Source organism: Protomyctophum bolini, assembly GCF_963924005.1.
Source record: "Protomyctophum bolini genome assembly, chromosome: 14".
In the NCBI taxonomy this organism is placed as follows: domain Eukaryota; kingdom Metazoa; phylum Chordata; class Actinopteri; order Myctophiformes; family Myctophidae; genus Protomyctophum; species Protomyctophum bolini.
In genome coordinates this window covers 21,272,941-21,296,470 of record NC_137875.1, presented here as the reverse complement: position 1 = coordinate 21,296,470, position 23,530 = coordinate 21,272,941, and the positions used below count along the sequence as shown (strand labels likewise).

At 40.1% G+C, this 23,530-nt stretch overlaps 1 protein-coding gene across 1 annotated transcript in view; it reads left to right on the top strand.

The window, feature by feature from the left end:
- Window positions 1–608: 608 nt before the first annotated feature.
- tasp1 (taspase, threonine aspartase, 1) overlaps window positions 609–23,530 on the top strand; it is a 48,292-nt gene continuing 25,370 nt past the window's right edge. Inside the window, exons 1-10 of the mRNA XM_080781918.1 lie at window positions 609–759; window positions 2,662–2,873; window positions 4,280–4,347; window positions 4,582–4,650; window positions 5,524–5,644; window positions 6,869–6,953; window positions 7,390–7,469; window positions 8,415–8,521; window positions 15,474–15,593; window positions 17,314–17,392. Coding sequence (XP_080638044.1) covers window positions 2,732–2,873; window positions 4,280–4,347; window positions 4,582–4,650; window positions 5,524–5,644; window positions 6,869–6,953; window positions 7,390–7,469; window positions 8,415–8,521; window positions 15,474–15,593; window positions 17,314–17,392 — 871 coding nt within the window. The 5' untranslated portion in view covers window positions 609–759; window positions 2,662–2,731. The remainder of the gene's footprint in view (window positions 760–2,661; window positions 2,874–4,279; window positions 4,348–4,581; window positions 4,651–5,523; window positions 5,645–6,868; window positions 6,954–7,389; window positions 7,470–8,414; window positions 8,522–15,473; window positions 15,594–17,313; window positions 17,393–23,530) is intronic.

The following is a 23,530-nucleotide window of genomic DNA, read 5'->3' as shown; positions in this document are numbered from 1 at the left end:
ATAGATAGATATAAATAGACAGACAGACAGACAGACAGACAGACAGACAGACAGACAGACAGACAGACAGACAATAGATAAGAGAGAGACACTACGGCTGTGCCATTTGTAAATTAGGGACCCCACGAGTGTGCTGTTTGTGTGTGGAACGAGTTTAAAATGTCCTTCTTAATTGCATTGACCCCCCCCCCCCTATTCACCTTTCTTTGCAGTCATGCACAAAAACGAATTTCACCCGCTTTTTTACTTACAAATAAAGATGATTCTGAGAAATATTTTTGAAATCAAGGAGGTGTGGGCCTACAGAACAGAAGAGTAGGCCTATGCTAGAAATAAAGATACAGTCAGTAGGCTAAGTGTACATGCATAGTAATTAGTTGATTGGTTGATTGCGATTTTGATATTAATAATTGTTTTGTTTGTTGTATGTCTCGGTCCATGTTTATTTTATTTTCTTTTCTGAAAATATAAATAAAATATTTATGTATTCTGTGTTGAACACGTGGGGCAATGTTTGGTTTGGAGGAAGAAAAAAAGAAAATGCACTTCCTTAGCAACGTGTATGCGAACCAGGAAGTGATTTTCATTCATGCTGTGGCTAACTGGCTCTGGCTAGCAAGAAAGTGTACCTATGGAAAGTTAGGATCACTATAGATATCTTCGCTTATAATAATCACTCACACAAATAAAAGAATGTCGAGTACATCCGTGGGCTTCGGCTGGTGCTGTTGACGACAGAAGAGTTGTAACAGTAAAACAGTAAGTTGAATTTGTTCTGACAGCTAGCTACATTTAGCTACTGCTATTAGCTAACTCTTGCCTAATTTACAATCCATTGCACGGAAAAAGACTGATCTTCAAAATGACAACGCGTCGCTGTCAGCTTGTAGACCCGTTCTTTTCAGACGCCGACGTAGTAGAGGAAGAAATGAGGCGATGAACTGCATGTCTTCTTGGCGTTGTAAATGTGATTCAGGTTTGTGTTGATGTTACGAAGTTGTGAGGATGGACTTTATTTCCCCCAAAATCTCCTGTCTTGTCACGTTGTAGTTTTTAGGCAGAACATAGCTCTGGTCCATAGCTCCAATTATGGACCAGAAAAAGACCTGCGAAGGCTGCGATGACACCAAATACTATAGCACTATATTTCATTCATTGGCAGGTTTAATGGAAATACTGTTCTGTCATCTATGAAGATTCCTTTGGAAAAGATTGCAGTGGGTTAATTATTACAACCTTAAAATGAGACTAATTATAGTGTGGTTGCAGTAGGCAACCGTATTATTTATTTATTCCATATACATGTATCATGTGGGTCATCATCATCATACTGTATAGCCAGCTATAAACACACACACTTGCAATTTCCCAGAATTGCACCACTATTAGACCTAGAATGCCTGTGATCATTTAATTATACTTCGTAAATTTTCATGTATCATAGGCATAGATAGCTTGCACCGTTTCCTGGTAGATATGAAAATGTGCGGCATAAATGTGATAAATGCTCCGTTTGTACTCACCCATTAAATAATTCCAAAGACGTGGAGTGAAACTTTTGTGTTTCCCTGGTCAATTGGTGATGACGTCTGCGGTAAACAGGACGTATTTGTAAAATCAGTTCATCGATCTTTCCGGCCCCCCCTCGCAGAGAGAAAGGCGTCCGTGTGCATCTCTTGAAAATGTGGAGATAATTCACTAAATACGCGTTTTGTGCCAGAACTTTCACATGGATATAAAACTAGAGGACCATTTTTCACACCACGTCTTTGGAATTATTTAATGGGTGAGTACAAACGGAGCATTTATCACATTTAGGCCGCACATTCACAAGTTCTACGAGAAATCATGGATGTGATCTATGGCTCATGTATGTGAAATACTGTACATACTGTATGTAACAACAAGAGCCGTTCTAGGGCTACACCACTATATACAATTATGAACTTGGGGAAATCATAAATGACAAGATATCTAAATCGAATTATGCCAACGGCATTAGAGCTATGGACCAGAGCAACTAGCTATCAGTATCTATCCATCCATCCATCTAGCGGCACTCTGTCCGGCCTAGATTAGGTGCCTGGACCGCTCAGCCATGGCCCAGGCTGTATTTCAAACCTAGACAGCAGCAGAGAGCTTTAGGACTCGTACCAGCAGTGGTGAGTGCACCTCATGGCACGCTCTGCTTGCGCACAATGCGAGAGTTGGCAGCTCGACAGAGTGCATTTCTAGTTTTTGCTGCAATCCGACCATATGAGAGGAATTGTTTCTGTGTTCTCGTCAACATAGAAATGGAGTCTGACAAACCCAGAATAATTAGTATAGGATCAATATTAGGGTCAATATGATATGATAATTTATATTATAATTTTTTTAAATATACTATCCCAGTTGACATAGACTGCTAAACACTGCAGAGATAAAGCTCTTCAGTTATGAAAGTTAAGTAAGTACAGCCCCTATAGTAGCATAAGCATTTGACTTCTTTCAAGTTTCAGTTAGCCTATATGCACAGTCAAGTCATCAGTGTTCAACTCTGAATAGTGTACAAACGCTGCATGCATTTGTACACTCTTCTAAGTTTTACTTTGTGGTCTCCATTCAGTCGAGTGCTTTAAACTAAAGACTCTTTGTTTTGCATTCTCTTCTCTGTATTAGGTGTCCTGTCAGAATGAGTCTTGTGCCAGAGTCCAGTTGGCCATGATGCTTGACAGGTTCCGCTGGGGTTATGGAGAATCTAATGAATTGTGCAGACGAACAGCAGCCATGCTGTCCTCCTCTGGCCAGTTTATGGTCCAGTCAGCAGGATACAGTATCGAGCAAGAAGGAAAAGCCAACCACTCTGGGTGGATTTGTGTTAGTGCATGCAGGTATGTACACACAGACGTTGACTGTCGACAATGTAGTGATTATGTTTTACTGTTTTGCCTTAACCACTTAAAAGTACTAGACCTGAGGCAGATACTACAAACTTCTCACACTTTCAGTATTTCTGCGAAAATTGCTTGTATAGACCACCAATTTCCTGACGTCATGGTCACTAGATGCCGCTGTTCCCCAGGTTCGTATATTTTTTTATTTGCATTGTAATCCCCATAGGGGGATCTGAGATCGCCTCATATAAGAAATCTGTTCAAACAAATCATCCTGGCAATATTACTCATATAGACATGAAGCATCGACTGAAGGTGGAAATGTACAAATATACCCAAAGAGTTAGAATCGAGTCAAACAACTCAGAGACTACATAATCCAGGTAGGCGGGGTGGTACCTGTCGCACAGTGACGCACACAAAATAAGCTTTTGCACATGAATTTACCATCGGGCAAAAAACAGAAAATGTTCATTAAGGTTTTGTTATCTTATCGATATTTAATGTTTCGTTACATTACGTAGAGTGTGATCTGACTCAGAATCTCAGGAATGTATTGACAGCAGGGCGTGGCGTATTTTAGCAGTGACATTGACTTCAGACTGTTGTTTTAAGACTTTTAAGGCAAAATTAATTCAATTTTCTCCAGAAACAGGCTGTATCAAATATGAATGAACATATTAAATGATGCACAATGACGGAAAAGCCAGGACGTTTTTTGTTTATTTTTCAAACACAGTTCTTATATGAGGCGATCTAAGATCCCCCTATGGGAATTGCAATAAAAATAAAAAAATATATACGACCCCAGGGAATAGCGCCCTCTCGAGATATTGACATCAGACTTTGGTGCTCTATATCTTCTACGTTTTGAATAGCCAAAGTAAAAATCTAAAATGACAGATGCTTTCCCTTGTTTTAATGGTTTAACCCATTTAGACCTGAGAACAGATTCTACAAATGTCTTCTAAATCATGACAGTTTTCAGAAAAACCTATGTTTCTATGTCAGTGGTGCTCAAACCTTTTCATGTCAAGGTCCCCAAATAATATTTGGGGTCCGCGAGTTGAGAAGCAAAGATATGAGTTAAACATGTTTGCTGTGAAAGAATATATATTCAAAGATCTGGGCCCCATTTTCAAGTTTTTTCAAAAATAGCAGATCTACAAGCTCGTAGATCTATGAGCTTGTGCTATTTTTCAACAGCTAAAGTTTAAATTTAAAATAATTGTTAAAGTGGTTAAAAGCTATGAGGTGACACAGACGCGTTCCCGCTCTTAAGGTCCTTTCAAACGGGCAGCGATGAACGCAGACGTTGTCGCCTGGATCAACGACAGGTGCTCAAGAGGGGCACAACAACGCAAAGCATAAAAAAAAAAGCTAATCATGATATGTGCTTTCAGGAGCGGGATACCATTCAGAGTCCAAAGCCAAGGAGTACAAGCATGTGTGCAAAAGAGCTTGCCAGAGAGTAAGTTATTTCCACAATATTTCCCCACAAAAAGTCACTAAACCTTTTACAAAGTCTTGTGAAATATGCTTTTTATTAGAGCCTGAATGATGCAAGATTTTGGTTTCTGCCGATTTTGGAGATTACCAATATGTTTTGACCGATCAATCAAACAAAACAGGCAAAAATCAATTGGCAGAATTTAGCCTTTATTGTTGTTGTTATTATTTATTGTGCATATGTTGCTGTGTGCAGGCTGTGGATAGACTCAAGGCTGGTGCTCTTGCAGTGGAAGCAGTGGCTGCAGCCCTGGTTGAACTTGAGGTTGGTCACTTTTGGTTATGTCAAGTTGTCAACCCCCTGTCCCAAATCTACACAAACCGTAGTGAACACACAGGGTGTCTAATTAAAAAATATATATATTTAAATATATTAAACTCTTTTCAGGCTAAGATCAACTTAACAGACAGAAATAAAAAGTATGGATATTCATTCTTTTGATAATATACACTACAGAATATGATATAAGGGATGAGCTTCCCAAGGGCAAGTTGGGCTGAAATGATGACATTGATGTACTGACTAGTTCTGCAGCTGCTCTGCAAAAATCTGTGATATGAGATATGTGCAGTGAGGTAAGCAGTTGTGATATGAGATATGTGCAGTGAGGTAAGCAGTTGTGATATGAGATATGTGCAGTGAGGTAAGCAGTTGTGATATGAGATATGTGCAGTGAGGTAAGCAGTTGTGATATGAGATATGTGCAGTGAGGTAAGCAGTTGCTTACGCTTATGTAAGCATTCCTTGTAGATGTAGAGTGAGCTTTTCTCTCTCTCTCTCTTTTTCCCCATCCATTTATGCTGGTTTTGATTGTTTATAGAATATTGATATATTATTGATTTAAGCTGTTACAATTCAGTTCCATTAAGTGATGGTGGGGGCTGCATGTGCATACGATAAGGTAACACCTTGATCAATGTGTTTAATGATCAATGTGGAGTCAGTGTTGCTTTAGTTTGCTGGCCCTTCTTCAGAGCTGGACATTTTGGGCATGGTGATTTAAACTAGTAGGAACTTCTTTAAATGGTCAAACATTGTTTGTGTGTTGTTCAAAGCATGTATAAACACGGAGCTTATGGAGGCAGATGGTACGCTCAATTTAGCTGTCGTTTTGTTCTGTTTTTGCTCTTTACTTAGGACTCTCCTTTCACAAATGCCGGGATGGGCTCCAATTTGAATCTGTCGGGAGAGATCGAGTGTGACGCGAGCATCATGGATGGGAAGTCGCTGCATTTTGGAGCCGTCGGCTCTATAAGTGGTGCGTAACGGAATATTATATCTTGTATAATATATTGTATCTTTGCTGTGTTGATTTTGACAGCAAATTTTGATTTTAGTTTTACTCATAGTCCTTTGAATAGTTTTCATTTAGTTTGAGTCACATTTTAGTCACCTGGAATGTTTTAGTGTTAGTCTAGTTTTAGTCGACTAAGTCTGCAGTTGATTTAGACGACTAAAATGTATCTTGATGCCGTCGTAATGGCTGATTTTACACTTGGTTTCATGCTGAAAATAGCAGATCTACAAGCTCACATTGTGAGCTCGTAGATGGGCTATTTTCATCATGCAACCAAGTACAAAATGACTTATACTGGATCTCTTGTCCACTAGTCCCTTCCTAACATTTTAGTCTAGTTTTTATTTGTTGATGAAATTGTCAATATATTCATATCTTTGCTGTGATACTGTACAATCACCTGAAAGAAGTCAAGCCCAGCCCAAAACTGCTATGGATCTCATGTTCGTCAAGATTCAGCTTCTGCCATATCTTTTGTTTTATAGGAGCCCGCTGGCATCATGAAAGTGTATTATAGCAGGACCACCCAGTCTTTACCTGGCTGGAGGATATTGAGGACTATTTGCTTTAATGTGCTTACATCGGCAGATACTTGCAAAGGGCTTTGAGTGTTTCTGCGTCTAAGGCCTCAGAGAGAGAGAGAGAGAGAGAGAGAGAAAGCCTAGGGTTTCATTTGACATTTAGTCAAAAAGACAACAGATTGTTTTTGTTACCGAACTTACCGTGCAGTGCAGTTTAGCTATAACATTTAGACTTGATGAATGCTAGAGGCTAGATGGGATATATGAGCCAAGCATCCCATGTTTTCTCTTCATTCAATTCAGTAAAGCTGCTCTTAAACTATGCCCTTTTAAACTATGCCCTTTTAAAATGTAGTACATAAGCTGCTATGATGCACATGATTCTGTCAAACAATCACAGTCGTGCTCATAATACAACACAGCACAAGAACATGAACTTGAGTGCGACATGTTGCTTTCAAAGAACAGTTCTCCATTACAAATAGTTCCTAACTGAACTGGAATTGGTTGTTTCCACGCAGCACATAAACATGTTCCTGCACACACTAGCTAGTCTACATACAGTACATGTTACTGCAGGCAGTGGTGCTACACATCATCAGTGTTGGTTTTGACAGCAAAACAACACAACAACACTGATACCTTTTTCCTGCCTTTCCTGCAGGTATCAAGAACCCAGTCTTAGTGGCAAACCGTCTGCTGAGTGAAGCACAGAAAGGAAAACTATCAGCCGGGAGAATACCCCCCTGGTGACTGTCTACTTTATTAATACATTAATACAGTGGTTTTCAACCCGTTTCATATCAAGGTCCATTATGTAGTCAGTATTTGAGCCGCGGACCACCATTTGATGAGATTTTGGTAGCCTCTCTCAGACCCAAAACTAAATCATCTTTTGAACAATAATTTAACTCCTGAGAGCGTAAAATGGAACGAAATGGACTGGATTTGGATTTGGTTTCATTTTATGCTCTCAAGACTCGAGAGTTAAATTCTATAAGGTTCCATTTGGTTACCAACTCTCCATCCTTTAGCTGCGGACCACCTGGAACCCCCTCAAGGTACACTGGTGGTCCCCGGACCACTGGTTGAGAACCACTGCATTAATCCACAAGTTTGATATTGCCAGATTTCCATACTGACACACTTTCTCTTCTCTTCACTTTCTCTTCTTACCATTGTCAGTTTTTTAGTAGGACGAGGAGCACACGATTGGGCTGTGACCCATGGAATACCACCATGCCTGTCCGAAAAGATGGCTACTAGTAAGCATTTGTGAACATTAGTTCCTCCTTTTAAGTAAAACTTAAGTTCAAGGACAAATGCCCAGAAATGTACTATATTTTACTTGAGGGTAAATAAATGGTTTCGTATGTGACATTTTGAGCGTGAAATGTCTTTGGTGCAAATAAAGCATCTGTCGCATTGGAGCCCTCAGTGTGTGAGCGTTTTCTTGTTTTTTTCTAAATACCTCACACTGATCAACCCTCTGTGGATATATCATCATCTATCCCTACTGTATTTCCAATTCTTTATCTCATTGTCGAGACAGTTTGTGGCTGCTAGGCTTTTGGCCTGCGTTTAAAAAGTGAAACGGGTGGTCGGGTTGTCCAAAGTTTAAAAAAATTGTCAAAAATGGAAGCTCCCAACATGTTGCAACGTGTCGTATTGTTTTGCTGCGATACCGTCATACAACAAAGTAGAAAATCATCAGAATTATTGATGTAGAATTCTGTTCAGTAAACTGCCTCCCCCTGGCCAGCCAGGGCGCCTGATGGAGGGGAAAGGAACTGGTCGGAATAACGTGTTCCTTCCACGTGCTACGTCCGGCCGGGGAAACTCCTCCCTGTCAGGTGAAAAGAAGCAGCTTGGACTCCTCATGCATAGAAGGTAGTATGAGGTCAGTCCGCTGCCTCCCCAGGTTGGCAGAAGAAGTGTAGCGCCCAGGATTACATTAGATAATTGACACTTTGTGAAAAAATGGGTTCCAAAATCGTGGGATAAAAAAAAAGGATTATTGAATGTCCTTTTACTAAAAATGTTCTCATGTTTCGGATAAATTGAAAATGGAGGACCTTGATGTGAAGAAGTCTCCGTTTTCACGCTCGTAGCAGTTTTGTATTTACTTGTGCTTTCGTTTGAAATATAGCCATTCTATATACAGTGAATAAAATAATCAATCAATCAATCCATCCATCTGTCTCTCACAGAGTTCAGCTTATCGGCTTACAAGAGGAACAAACGCAAGATGGAGCTGGCAGAAAAGATGGACACAGGACCTAACCAGACAAAGAAAAGACGACAATCAAACGAGAACGTGAGTATCAATACTTACAGTCTGATTCATTATACTACTGTATAGTTTTGCCTCGATTTTTCCTCGAAATGTATATTTTTATAGAACACTATCACAATAGTATAATTACTATAATATCCAAAATCACAGACAATATCCAGTCTTTTATTTTTGCTCCCGATCCAATTCTGTCTGGAAAAATGCATGAATTCTTTATACAAAATCAATTACAGTAGTGCCAAACCTCAAACAAAATGTTTCTGTGCTCAACATTTGTCAAAGAAAAAAGAGGCCTGTTCACTGATCTGCTTGTTTTGTAAGTAAGGATAACAAATTCAAAGCGATTTGTATTTATTTTTTAAGTGGAAGCATTCGGGGCTCAGCTTACTGTGATCATTATGTCCCTCGGTGTGTTTGCCCTTTCTGCCAGTGTGACCACATTTTGGCGTTTGTGTTTACAATATCATGTCTTAAACCATTAAAGCTGCTATAAGCAATATTATGTCCAATTCTTTTTCCAGACATCCAGCAATGGGTAGAACGCTCCCCCCAAAAATGTTAGTCTCTGTGACACATCTAGGGGCCACAATTTGCATTCAAAGATGTTCCTAGAAGCTTTGTCATTGGTCGAAATAAACCTGGTCGCAATGACTAACCAATCAGTAAGGAAAATCTTTGAATGCAGATTGCGGCCCCATTGCTGGCTGTCTGAATACCAATTATTTTTTTTACATATTATTCCTTATAGCAGCTTTAAGACCTGAGGACATAATTCTACAAATGTCTTTTAAATCCTAGCAGTTTTCTGAAAAGCCTATGTTTCTATATCAGTGGTGCTCACACTTTTTCATGTCAAGGATGTATATTATATTACAGATTTTCACGATTTTGCAAAAATTGCAGATCTACAAGCTCGTAGATGAGCTTGTAGATCTGCTATTTTTCAACAGCCTAAGTTTAAAATGATGATTAAAGTGGTTAAAAGCTATAAGGTGACACAGATGCGTCCTCGGGTCTAAAATTTGACTTAAGTCAAAACTTTGAGTACTTTTTTTCCACCACTGAACTGAGTAAAGGCTCTTCATCTACTGTCCTCCCGCCGCCCCCATCCGCTGCCCTGCTTTAATTGGGCCTAAGTGCAGTGTGCGGCGGACGCATTTTGTCTTGACATTATTACGCCACTGAGAAAAGGGCTAACATCTGCAAAGTCCTCTAATCCAAAAGCTGACGGTGTGGGGAGCCTCTGGGAGGGATAATAATGACCCTGGATGTAACAGGAGTGTGTGGACACACTCAATTATGCAAACGTAAACACACAGTCACACACACACACACACACACACACACACACACACACACACACACACTTGCACACGTAATACACACACGCAGGCTGACAGATTTTAAGGAATTGTGACATAAAAAACTTTTTGTAATTTTTCTTACATTCTTTTTAGGTTTTCTGAGCTCAATTGCACCCAAAAAACCTTGAACTTTTAACATTCAGTATATTTTCTGTGGTCTGGGGTTTTCTGGCTCAAACAAGTGGTCTGATGTTCCTGCTGTTTGTGTTGTAAGAGCCTGCCAATCCCATATATGTCAATGGGATTTGCCAGCAGATGTCACTGTTTTTAGTGTTTTGCCTGTTTTCATTGCAACTCAAAAGGCTTCCAAACCCCAGAGAAAACTCCAGGCCACAGCAAATCCACTGAGGCCCCTTTTCCACCGGTGTTGAACCGGTTCGGTTCTTTCTTCCCGCTATATATTGAACCAGTTCAGAGTGTTTCCACTGAAAATGAGTTGGTTCCGAACCATAAACGTTCGTTCCCAATGTGAACCACAAAACGGTGGTTCAGCTTTGTAATTGCACGCAGCGCTTTGTGAACCGAGACGATATAAGTGGGTGTGTGACGTGTGTCAGTAGGTTGGAACTTGTCAGTGGGTTGTAACTTGGGAGGACGCAGACACAGTGACACACGCAACAGATATTCGATGCGATCAACCATCTTTGAACAAAAATACGTTTACATTAATTGCCAACGCAAACATGAAACGATCCAAACGTATACGGATGCATCACGATCCAGAATCCAGCTGAGACTTGCGGGGCGTTATAATAACTTGTAACCTTGACATCACAACCTCGTGGATACTGTTTACATCGGTTTGTGTTGTGCAACACCCTCGGGGCGTCTGCGGGCATGACGGATCCATCTCCTTTTCAACATTTTGTGTTTAGGTATAATAGCGCCACCAAATGAACCGGCCGTCAATCTGGTGGAAATGCAGCCGGTTCGCGACCGGTTCGCAAAAAGCACCATGGTTCGGAACGGCACTGGTTCTGAACCGAAGTTATTTTGGTGGAAAAGCGGCCTGAATGTTCAAAGTTTAGGTTTTTTAGGTGTAAGGTCATAAAACCTAAAAGAATGAAAATTATGCCATAACCTTATGCTGTACTGTACTGTACTAAAGTACAATCTTGAGGTATTTGTAATGTACGTGAGTATTTCCAATTTCCAATACTTTTTACTTTAATGTGTACTTTTTACTCAACTACAATTATTTGAAAACTTTAGTTACTAGTTGCTTTGGATTTCACCACTTCAACCCTATTATACATTTCGGCTATTTGAAAATAGCCGATCTACTTGTAGATCAGCTATTTTCAAAAAAGATTTCAAACTTGTGAAATGGGACTTTCTGTGATTAGTACTTTTACTTTTAGCACTTTAAGTACATTTTGATGCCGATACCTTTGTACTTTCACTTGAGTACACTTTGAATACGTGAGTTCTACTTGTAACGGAGTTTTGATTGATTGATGTGTGGTGACTCACAAATTAGGACTTGGCCCTATCAACATTTTTCACTCGTGAGATTTTTATTTTACTTTGTGGACCCCCCCTCTGAAATTATTTTGTGTCAGGGATCCCAGAAGAGAAGATACATTAAAAATACAAAGTACAGAGTACTTTCAATTCAAAATGATTCAACATTCTCAAAACATTTTCGACTTTTCCCCCCAAAAGTTTATAAAACAGTTTGCAGAATTACAGTACATCAAGCACAAACTCAATACAAAGACTGTTAACTGTGAGTGGACGACCCAATTGAGCATTACACTTGTTTACAAGAGGGTCCACCATGTTCAATTAATCAAAAACATCTACATTGCCGTATTTATACTTTTACTTGAGTAAAACATTTGAGTACTTTTTCCACCACTGACTATTTCTACCAGAACTGTGCACTCTATACACTTATGCTCATCCGAGTGCTTGCTTCTCCTTTTTTCAAGTGTACACACACACACAGAAATATTCTGCGAAATAACGGCTATACTGTTTTCTGAATTCTAGGATTTAGTCTTTTTAATCACCTACACGTTTTCCCATTGCCTTAATAGGATCATAAGAGGGAGTGTTTATGTAGCTTGGAATGCTCCTAGTAGTTAATGGATTAGAACGTACAAAAGACCATGGCTTGGCACATCACCCAGGGTTTAGTTTCATGCACATTGTTATCGTTTCTACGCAGTTACATTTGATTAATCCTCACTATTGAAGGAGATATTCATTAAAAAAGAACCCAGAATAACAACTTAGGTCAGCCGCTTGTTTTCTTGGGCAAGTTGGTGTCTCGTGTGATTGATTTAGGTGTCAAAGTGCTACTTCTACCCTAATTAGGATTACAAAGACTTTTTCGGTTCTCGCGTGTTTATGTAAAACCCACTTGACCTATTAATGATTAATATGTTGCTGTTTTGGCTGGTTGAACTCACCGTCTGTTTTTCAACAAACTACAAACCCAAATTCACCCAGACTTTTATAAGTATGGCAGCTACCGATGGTCTGTTACACTACAAACGGCTATCTGTGCTGAAATCACAAACATTAACAAGCCACCCATTGTTGCTTCGTCGTCTTCCTTCACATCTCAGTCAAGCAGTACAGGTATTAATGTAACAACCTCAATTTATTTTAAAATTATCGTACCATGTCACGTGGACCACATGGATTGTGTTGACTGCAGCAGGTCTTCTGGTTTTAATTTTCTCCCTCTTGTGTGCCAGGCTGTAAAAATGTTCCCATTCTTTTCTCTCTTGTTCTTTGATAGATACAAGCACCTGTTTCATATGTTGGGGGAAAAACACTAAATCTGATGTGATAGTGGTTTAGTGGCATTGCACTAGTGCAGGCGTTCTCAACGTTTTTGGCTGTATGGGGACCCCCGAAAATGCTTTGGCCATGTCTCGCAACCCCCGCCCCCCTCCCCACCACCAATACACATTGAGCGCTACAATAACCTTAATAATAGAGCAAATACATTATACATACATTCTGAAACCAGATATAATCATTAAGGAAAGTTTATGCATGCACTATGTGTATAGTTATGTAAACCTTGAATGTCCATTTTCCCAGCCATTCAGTTGCAAAGCAAAAACAAAATAACGTTTTTTCTTTTTTCTTTTTGTGAAAATAATTTGGGGACCCCCAAAATACTTTTGGGACCCCCCGAGGGGTCACGACCCCCAGGTTGAGAACCCCTGTATATATGACTATACAAGTTTATAATGTTTATAATTTTGTTCCAATTGGCCCATAAACTATGATCTTTTGGGCACTGAAAAGTATTGCTATGCGAACAAAAACTTGATTTATCTTTTGTGATATGACGGTCACAGTGAGGCTCTAGGCAGGACGTACAGTATTTAAGAAAGTTTAGTACATTTTACTCTAGCGAACTCTAGCCTTTTTGCCCAGGCTTTTATATTGCCAGTACAGCAGAGATGTTTTGTTCTTCTGAGAGGGTTGATCTTGCCACAAACATTTGACTCATCACACATCTTTTTTGTCATCTTTTATCCAAAAACAAGTTAATTTCTAAGTGAACCGTAATCAGGGAAGCCAAAACATGTTTGAAAGAACAACAATACATTTTTGACGAGATGCGCGAGAGATGAAAGAGCGATTAATCAATTTCTCATACAATGTGCTCGTGTTAATGTTGGAAATGTCCCGTTTCAAAGAGGCGCTCCGCTTCAGAATGTGAGATTTGGCTCTGCATCAGTCATATATATATATAGTTTTTAAATATATTTATTTTTGACATTTTTATTCCTAATTGTAGAGAGAGACAGTAAACCAAGGGCAGATGCGACAGGAGTACGATCTGAACCAGGGATCTTTCACCCACTAAGAGTGTGCTTAAAACGGGTCATATCATTTTTTAGACTACACAGTTTAATTAATAAATGATGAATGATAGCCTAATCCTATGTTATTTTCAAAATATGTTTGGACATTTAAAAACTTGAAACGGCCATTCTGCATAGATTACCTTCTACTATTGGTACTTTAAAGACCTAGTGAAATGAAAAATATCATATGGATGGAACAATGGATGCCAAACAAATTGGAACATTTTCATTTTTGTGTATTTTTATATCAAAAGTCCATAAAATCCAATTTTAATTACTTAATTACTAAAAACGTGCTGCATGATGACTTGTAGAGGCTCACATGCACACATTCTGTGCCAAATGTTTTAGCCGTTTTTAGCAGCACAACCCTCCTGTGCCAGAACGTAATATTTTTTATTCAAAAATGTATTTACTTTTTTCTTTTTATTTTTTTACTTATTTTTTAGATTTATTTTTTAATCCGACTTGCACATGACGTGTACACGGACGCGCACACGCTTATTTATTAAATAATAAATCTCTGGCACCTGCACAACAATTCCTGTCCAACAGGTGGCACTGAGTGTGTTTTAATGAATCTTGATTTCATTCACCTGTATTATTCCCATCACTGCGCGTTTGTCCAAACACAGCTGCTGATGATTGCAGAACTACTCTGTTTTTAGTCTCATTCAAGATGACATCCAGACAGTATCAACTTGTTTTAAATTTAATCATCACGCTAAAATAGGTATCTGAAAACATTCTAGGGTAGAAATAAGCCACATAGCAGTAAACTGGTAGAGCTGTCCGACTGCCTTGGAAACAAAGTCCATGCATCGTGCGTGTAGCAGAAGTACCGTCCCATCGCCTGAAGGGATGCAACGCTCTGATTGGTTCTGAAACTCAGAGCCAGAGTTTCAAGCTAAAACTTAAAAATGGCCCAAATGAAAGGTGTAGGGCAACGGAAATGGTGGACATTTTATTTTGAAGTTTTAGCTTCAAACGCTGGCTCTGAAGTTTCTGAACCAATCAGAGCGTCGCATCCCTCCAGGTGGTTCAGCTGCACGTGAATTTCGTTTGTAAACAAAGTGTCAGAGAGACATGAGGACAAGTCAGCGGATTATTTCTAACCTATACACAACCTATGTACATATTTTAGCGTGATGATTAAGTTTAAAGCGAGTAATGCACTGTCTGGATGTCATCTTGAATGAGATTAAAAACGGAGTAGTTCTTTAATCAAAACCAGCTGTGTGGAGGAGGACAAGAAGCATGGGAAACAAACTGGTGAGCTTCATTTTTATTGGCTTTTATCGATGTGTATCTCTACACGTCATCACGCAGCACGTTTTCGTTTTCAGGAAGTGATACAAAAAATATTTGTATGGACTTTTGATATAAAACACACAAATTGCCATTCATTTAGCATCCATTGTTAGGTTAGGTATGCCCATATGATGACCACAGATATGGTCTAAAAGTGTGAAAAACATATTTTTTATTTCACTACACCTTTAACCATTTCACCCACTCTTTAAGGACATTTTGATGCTGATACTTTTGTACTTTCACTCAAGTGCATTACTTGTAACGGAGTAGTTCTACATTGCTGTGTTGATACTTTTAACATTAGGGGGAGGCGTCATGTGGCATGGAGACAGTTTTAAGTAAAACAATTGAGTACCTTTTCCCCACCACTGAGAAGAAGAAGAAGACACAGTGGGGGCCTTTGTTGACCGTTTTTCTCCTTTGCTCTTCTTCCCGTGTCTCTTTTCTGCGGTGTAGGAGAATGGCTCAGGGTGTCTGGACACAGTGGGGGCCATTGTTGTTGACCAGGAGGGGAATGTCGCCGCCGCAGTGTCCAGTGGCGGCTTAGCCATGAAACACCCGGGCAGAGTTGGCCAGGTTAGACCCACAGTGACTCTCAAAATGTTTTTCCAAGTCAAGGACCCTGCATGGATTAACGTTCTCAGTCGCCACGCAGTGTTGTTTTCGTCGACTAAAACTAAGACGAAAAATGTTCATCGACATACCTTTTTCCACTGACAAACTAAATGGAAACTAAAAACTAAGCTATGATGACTAAGACTAAATAATATTGACAATTTCGTCAACAAATAAAAACTAGCCTAAAATTTTAGGAAGGGACTAGTGGACAAGAGTTTGGATTCCATAGAAGTCGGCGTGTCTTCTATAGAAGTGTGTCCTGCACAGAAAATAGGAGATCTATAAACTTGTAAGCTTGTAGATCGCCTATTTTTGGTTATTAGTTATTTCAGTCCTCCAGCAAACACTAAATGGTGTCCGATATTTCATAACCGCAATCGTTAAAGGAGCATTCAGTGATTTGATTAACAAGATGTGCACATGCACGCACTACAGTGGGGGGGGGACACGCGCCAGGCCAACAGCACACACACCAAGGCCCGCCCCCGCTCAATCATGATTGGCGGAAGGCCCCTCTCTATTCTGATTGGATGAAGGCTGGGCCCTAGTTAACCCAACTGGGGACATGGAGGAACTCCTTATGGTCAGCACACTCTATAGTAGGGAGGATTATCACAACAAAACAAAAAAATATATGTGATTTTTTAATTAAGTGAAATCGCCTTGTACGCCTCAATCTGCAAATGTATTACCTTACCTGTAATGGTAGAGTCCGCTCTGATTGGTTCAGCTGCCTATAAAAAGACCGCCAGAAGCACACACACATTCACTGTTAGATCAATGAGAGGATTATGGTGGAGCTGCACACCAACATGTCCTATTCTTCTGCTGCCTGTGCCATGCCATTTTTCATGCCTGTAACCTTCTTTTTGGGAATAAATCACGGTGTGGTTGCATTTTACCTCCTGACTCTGTGCTCATTTCCAGCTGCTTATTGGGCCAACGAGCCTACAAGCTCTATGGCTGCCAAACATCATACTATTACATATTGTGTTAAGTGTGTAGGACACACGGCGCTAGTGTGTGGTGACTCACAAATTAGGACTTGGCCCTATCAACATTTTTCACTCGTGAGATTTTTATTTTACTTTGATGGCCGTGGCGTGGACCCCCCCTCTGAAATTATTTTGTGTCAGGGATCCCAGAAGAGAAGATACATTAAAATCTACTTAAAAGTACTTTCAATTCAAAATGATTCAACATTCTCAAAACATTTTCGACTTTTCCCCCCAAAAGTTTATAAAATAGCAGATGTACAAGCTCGAAGCACTGCACCCAGTGATGCTCTGTGAGCTTGTATATCTGCTAATTTATTTTGAATAGACAATACATTCAAGCATATCAGTGCATCATACTTCACAATACAATGTACAATTTTTCCACATTACCTCACACATGTGCATTTTTAACTCTAAATAAGTACTCCACCTCTTTAGACTCGCACCACGTCATGTCCTGTTTGCACAGTTACAGGTCCATTTGGTTCCTTTTGTTGTACACTCTCCTAGTTACATTATGTCCTGTCTGCCCAGTTACAGGTCCATTTGGTTCCGTTTGTTGTACGTTCTCCTAGTTACATTATGTCCTGTCTGCCCAGTTACAGGTCCATTTGGTTCTGTTTGTTGTACGTTCTCCTAGTTACATTAACACTGAGGATTTGACTGTTTTCTGTTGCCAGGCTGCTCATTATGGATGTGGCTGCTGGGCTGAGAATGCCTGTAAAGCGACTCCTTATGCTACTGCAGTGAGTACCTCAGGTATATACCATCACACACACACACACACACACACACACACACACACACACCATTTAGTATGTGCACCGCAACATGTTCAGCATTCATCATTTAACCACATGAACCCTAAAGTTCCTATTCTGGGGTTTCTACAAGCTGGCAAAGTGTTACATTGTTGTGACGCTTTGTGAACTTGTAGATCGGCTATTTTCGGTGAAGAGATTTGGCGTAGAAGCAATAAAGGAATGGGCCAAGTACAATATACAGCCCTGGGGGTACTCGGATCAACGAAGTATATAGTTGTTCAATCTGAATCTGTGAATTATTTTAGACCTTTTTGCAATTTGTTGATTTTGTCGACTAATACTATGACAAAAAATGTTCGCCAACTGCCTTTTTTTCACTGACGAAAACTAAATGGAAACTAAATTAAAACTAAGCTGTGATGACTAAAACTAAGACTAAATATATTGACAATTTTGTCAACAAATAAAAACTAGACTAGGGACTGGTGGACAAGAGATCCAGTATAAGTTATTTTACACTTGGTTGCATAGCTTGTAGATCATTACGACGGCATCAAGGCAAAATACACAAATATAAAAAAAAATCTCATGATATTTAGTCAAAACTAAAACTAGACTAACACTAAAAGATTCCACGTGACTAAAATGTCACTCAAACTAAATGAAAGCTATTCAAGAGACTATGACTAAAACTAAATAAAAAAATTCTATCAAAATCAACACGTGTCTGTGTGCGTGCGTGCCTGAGTGTGTGTGTGTGTGTGTGTGTGTGTGTAACCTGGAGTTATGTGCAGTTGGCGCACGCGCACACGTGGGTCTGTACTCTGTATAATCTGTTTCCACCCAGCGTGAAGGTTTTTTTTCACTGCTGGGCCTGTGTTTCATTCCCGGTGATGATATGAATCAGACGCCGAGTTTTTAATGCGGTGCCTCTATATTTTTGTTTCAGTGAGTCAGGCTTCAAAAAACTGATAATACTTTCCAGTGACCCTCCGAGCATTCCTACTGCGTGATCTTCATCACAGTCACTTCCCTTCGGTTGATTGGCTCGTTGTTGTTAGTCAGCTGCATGCCAGGTGGATTGCCGAGTCCGTTTGGGTTGTCGTCGGTGCATGTGACAGGAGACACCTGCTGGGAGTGTGAAAGCACGTCAATCCGGTCGGAAAATAAAGCTTGGTTTGGTTCCCTTTCTTTTAATGCAAGATAATAAAAAGGGAGACTTATATTGTAGACAGATACATTTGCTAGATGGGCATTTTGCTAGCTCACATTCTCATTGTCACGTTGATTCACATTGCTCTTCAATCACATAAAAAAAAAAACTTTCACGCAACTTTGTTTTTGCCGGCGAGGAATTTCTTTTATGTCTCTGATGAATTGAGATGTCTGAGCCGCGAGGGAACGGAGGCAGGGATGGAGGAAGGAGAGGCATTCAGAGAATCTCTCAACTCTCTCAAAACGGCTATTTTCACTGCACGACACCGCCGCGCAACTAAGTGTGAATCAGGCTTAAAGGAGAAGCCCATACGTCCCCACCAAAGAGGTCCAGGTGTTATTTTGTGCAAAAGCGCATTATTGGCTATTTCCCCTACCATAAGCCCTCAATGAATTGCATTGAATTGAATGGGGCTATGGGGTGTTGTGCTAATTCGCTTATAGGGGAAATAGCCAATAATGCACTTTTGCACAAAATAACACCTGGATCTCTTTGGTGGGGATGTAACAACTAGAAATAAAGGTAAGAAAGCCTTCTAGTATGGAATTCTCCTTCAAGCATTAGTGGTTACTCCTTGAAGAGGTCCATTCTTTATCTGTCCATTTGTTCACCATAACAATATGTAAAAAAGCCTACTGGTTGGATTGATATGGAACTTTCGGTGCACATCCATGATCCCTGGAAGATGAAGTGTAACTATTTTTAGTGACGTATCCTGTAGTGCCACTCTCAGGCCAAAATAGCAACCTTTCACACAAGCTAAGATTGTAGTCCCCAACACGCAGAAATGAGTAAGCGGTGTACACTGTACACCAATTTTCTGGTTCTTTCTCTCAAAGTCTATAACTACAAGAGATGTCAGACGGGACATTTTATCGTGATCATGCCGAAGACGCAAGCATCCGTGGTGGAGGTGATGTTCAAGACATGGGACCGTGCGGTGTAGTCCGTTCATAGAGCAGGGTTAGCGTTTTACTTTGGGCGATAGGTTGCATTTAAGCAGGTGTTCATTTGTGAAGTATCATGGACTTTATTATTTCTTCTTCTTTTTGAGTGGTGCAACCACTCCAAGGAACAGCAATGTCTGTGTCGATCCGTGCGCCTACGTGAACCCTGCTGATATTGGTGACCCCCCCCCCCCCAATCTACAATTCAAATCATTGTGTAAAATCAGTCATTTGGACGGCATCAAGGCCCGCCAAAATACATTTTGGTCGACTAAATCAACTGTAGATTTAGTAGACTAAAATCTTAGGATATTTAGTCGACTAAAACTAGACTTAACACTAAAACATTCCAGCTGAATAAAACTATTCAAAAGGCTATGACTAAAACTAAAATCAAAATGTGCTGTCAAAATCAACTGTATTTTTGGGCCAATATGCATTAGGATGTAAGGGAGCAGCATGAACTCTAGGGGCTGCCAGAGAGGCTGTTAGATGATTCCTTGGCTTATTATTTGGCTCAGGCCTGTGATACCATACTTAAATCAAGGGTTACCCACCCAGGCCATCATTTAACCCTGATAGTGTACAGTGTACACAATGGTAAATATTTGCAACCCTGGAGTTAAATTAACACTCTTCTGAAATGTCCCTATTATTGCTCTTAAGCTCTCGGTGCCAAACATCTCAATGCCTTCTCTGCAACCATGTGAAATGTCTACACCGCCACATGTATTATTGGAGAGAGTCGGAGAAACTCTGGAAACCAGATCAGATGTTGCTCTGCCTGCTGTTTCCTTCTTCTGTGACAGCCCTCAAGCGCTGTGTGTTTACATTTTAAGCTAACACAGGCTGTCACATGAATAGAGACGCCCCCTTCCCTTTCATGACTGATCTGCCATTTTCAACAAAGCAACGGCATTCTTGTCGAACATATTTATGCCGTGTATATGTGCATGCCTCGGTCTTTGAAAAAAATAGAAAAAAGAGAAAGGAGTGCGTGCCCCTTATAGCTGAAAGGCACACACGCATTGGTAGGCTTTGTGTGTGTGAGATACGTTTCTGAAAGAGACTACAGCATGTTGGCCCACTTCCTTTAAGATGCGTCGACGCCGCTTCGTATGTAGCTGCCGGGGGACATAAAAAAAAAAATCTTTTGATGTGGATCTGCAGCCCAATGCGTCTCAATGCGTAGGACGTGATTGGATCGGACAGGCTGAAGCCGCAGTATTAGGGGCCACTAACATACTGTATCCCAAGTGTCTCATCACTGGCGTTCACTTGACTCTGTCATCATCGTGACCCACCGCCCGCCGGCGTTCACTGTGACATACAGGTGAATGAATGTGTCAACGAGACAAGGAAAAGTATCAATACTGCAATGTACTCTAAAAGTTCGGAATTAAACATTTACTTGACAGTACAGAAGTACTGGCATGAAAATGTACTTACAGAAGTACCAACAGTGAAAGTAGTCAAATGTCCCATTTGAAGTTTTCAAAAAGTAACTAGTACAGTACTTTAAGTAAATGTAGTTAGTTGCTTTCCACCACTGCATGAGACACAGTGGCTCAGTAAGGAAGACTCGGGTAAAGCGGCCCGTCTTGGAATCAGAAGGTCCCTGGTTCGATCCCCAGCAACCAATCATAGCCAATCAAATCTACAAGCTTTCAACGCGCCGTGATGCAACGCATTGTGAGCTTGTAAATCAAGCTTTTTCCACTATTCTTGATTTTTCTTTTAGAGGAGCTTGAACATTTCCCATAACATTAGACCATAATCACCACATCAGCGCTCCAGTCATCGTGCCTTGGCAGTTAGAAGAGCACCACAAATCTGTAAATTAAGTTGTATTTATTCTGTAGGGCTGGAGTTCTCAGCGTTTTTGGCTGGGGGCCCCCGGAAATGCTTTGGCCATGGTCTGCGATCATTGCAATATACAGTATACAATTATAAAAAATAAATGTATTAATACATTATATATATCTGTACTTTGTGGACACTCATTTCCCAATACAGAGGCAAATTATATACTGCTTTTATTTATTTATCTTTTTATTTTTCAGATTGATACATAGCTTACCACGTTTTATAGAGGCTATTTTGCACAGAAAATGTGTTGTGTGTTATTCATGTGAATGTATTATACTGTAAAAGATGCCCTACTAAACAGTGACTATTTCACTAGAAGATGAAACGCACCACTGGTGCGTCTCAAAAATAGCTCACAAAATCTACATTATTGTGAGCTACTGTATATCAGACTATATATTGATATGTGCCGGATGAAGCAACCACATTCTGTAGATCACTTTTCAGGTCGAGACCCAAAAGAGAGACTAGACGTTTTGCCCTAGTGGAAATAGCAGATCTACACAGATCTACATAACGTATATAACGTGTCCCTTGGCGCTGCGTTGCAGTCTTGTAGATCAGCTATTTTCACTACTTAATTATATATATATTTTCATTTGTGGAATTTCTTAGATAGATCTTTTGAAATATATATACTTATTTAAATGTGGGAAAAGAAAATTAGATTTTTACCCGAGTCATGACCCATAAAAGATTGGTCCGTGACCCACAGATGGGTCCCGACCCAGTACTGTAGAGACGACTATCATGTCTACGTTAATATTACTGAAGAGTAGAGAGTTGAGAATACTACTGTACATCTGTCAATAAAGGCAAAAACGCCCCCAAAAAATATCTTTCGGGGGAAAAAAGTATATATATACTGATATATATTGAAGAATGACAGAATTTTTACCAGATTCACCAGCCTGGCATGTCACAGATACATGTTGTCTTGTATATGAATCGCTCATTCACAGCCATAGGTTATATCTTGTATATGAATCGCTCATTCACAGCCATATGTTATATCTTGTATATGAATCACTCATTCACAGCCATAGGTTATATCTTGTATATGAATCACTCATTCACAGCCATAGGTTATATCTTGTATATGAATCACTCATTCACAGCCATAGGTTATATCTTGTATATGAATCACTCATTCACAGCCATAGGTTATATCTTGTATATGAATCACTCATTCACAGCCATAGGTTATATCTTGTATATGAATCACTCATTCACAGCCATAGGTTATATCTTGTATATGAATCGCTCATTCACAGCCATAGGTTATATCTTGTATATGAATCGCTCATTCACAGCCATATGTTATATCTTGTATATGAATCACTCATTCACAGCCATAGGTTATATCTTGTATATGAATCACTCATTCACAGCCATAGGTTATATCTTGTATATGAATCACTCATTCACAGCCATAGGTTATATCTTGTATATGAATCGCTCATTCACAGCCATAGGTTATATCTTGTATATGAATCGCTCATTCACAGCTATAGGTTATATCTTGGCTACATCCTAACATCTTTGATCCCAGCAGGGACACGCTGGTTGTTTGCCCCTCCGTGTTTATTCACCTCCTCCTCCTCCCCTGTCGTCCCATATATCGTGGCCGCCGTGCCTTTCATCTGAGTCAGAAAAAAATGGAAAACTCTTTCCTTATGGGGATGGAAAAGCATAATGTGTGTTCCAGTACGACACCTGCTTCTAATTTCCTAAACTTGAAAGGCATTCCCATCAAAAGCAGCAGAAAAACAATCATTTTGTTTCTGACACTGGGGCGTTTGGGTCCTCTCTCTCTCCCCCTATATGTCACCCACTCCTCCGCCGGTCCCCCACCCTCACTCCGCCCCCCCGTTCTGGTCCAGTGTCTAATATGCGGCTTATGTGGGTATTTTTTTAATATACGTGTTGACCTCTAAGTCAGCCTTTCCTCTGCTGTGGCTGACACGAGCACGGTTCACAAGTCGGCAGTGTTTCCTCTCGCTGTACTTGGCTGTCACACAACTGTGCCTCAGTTTGCTTTATAGTATTTATGTTTTTACTCTGTGGCCTCGGTGCTTTATTTTTTTGAATGTCTACCACT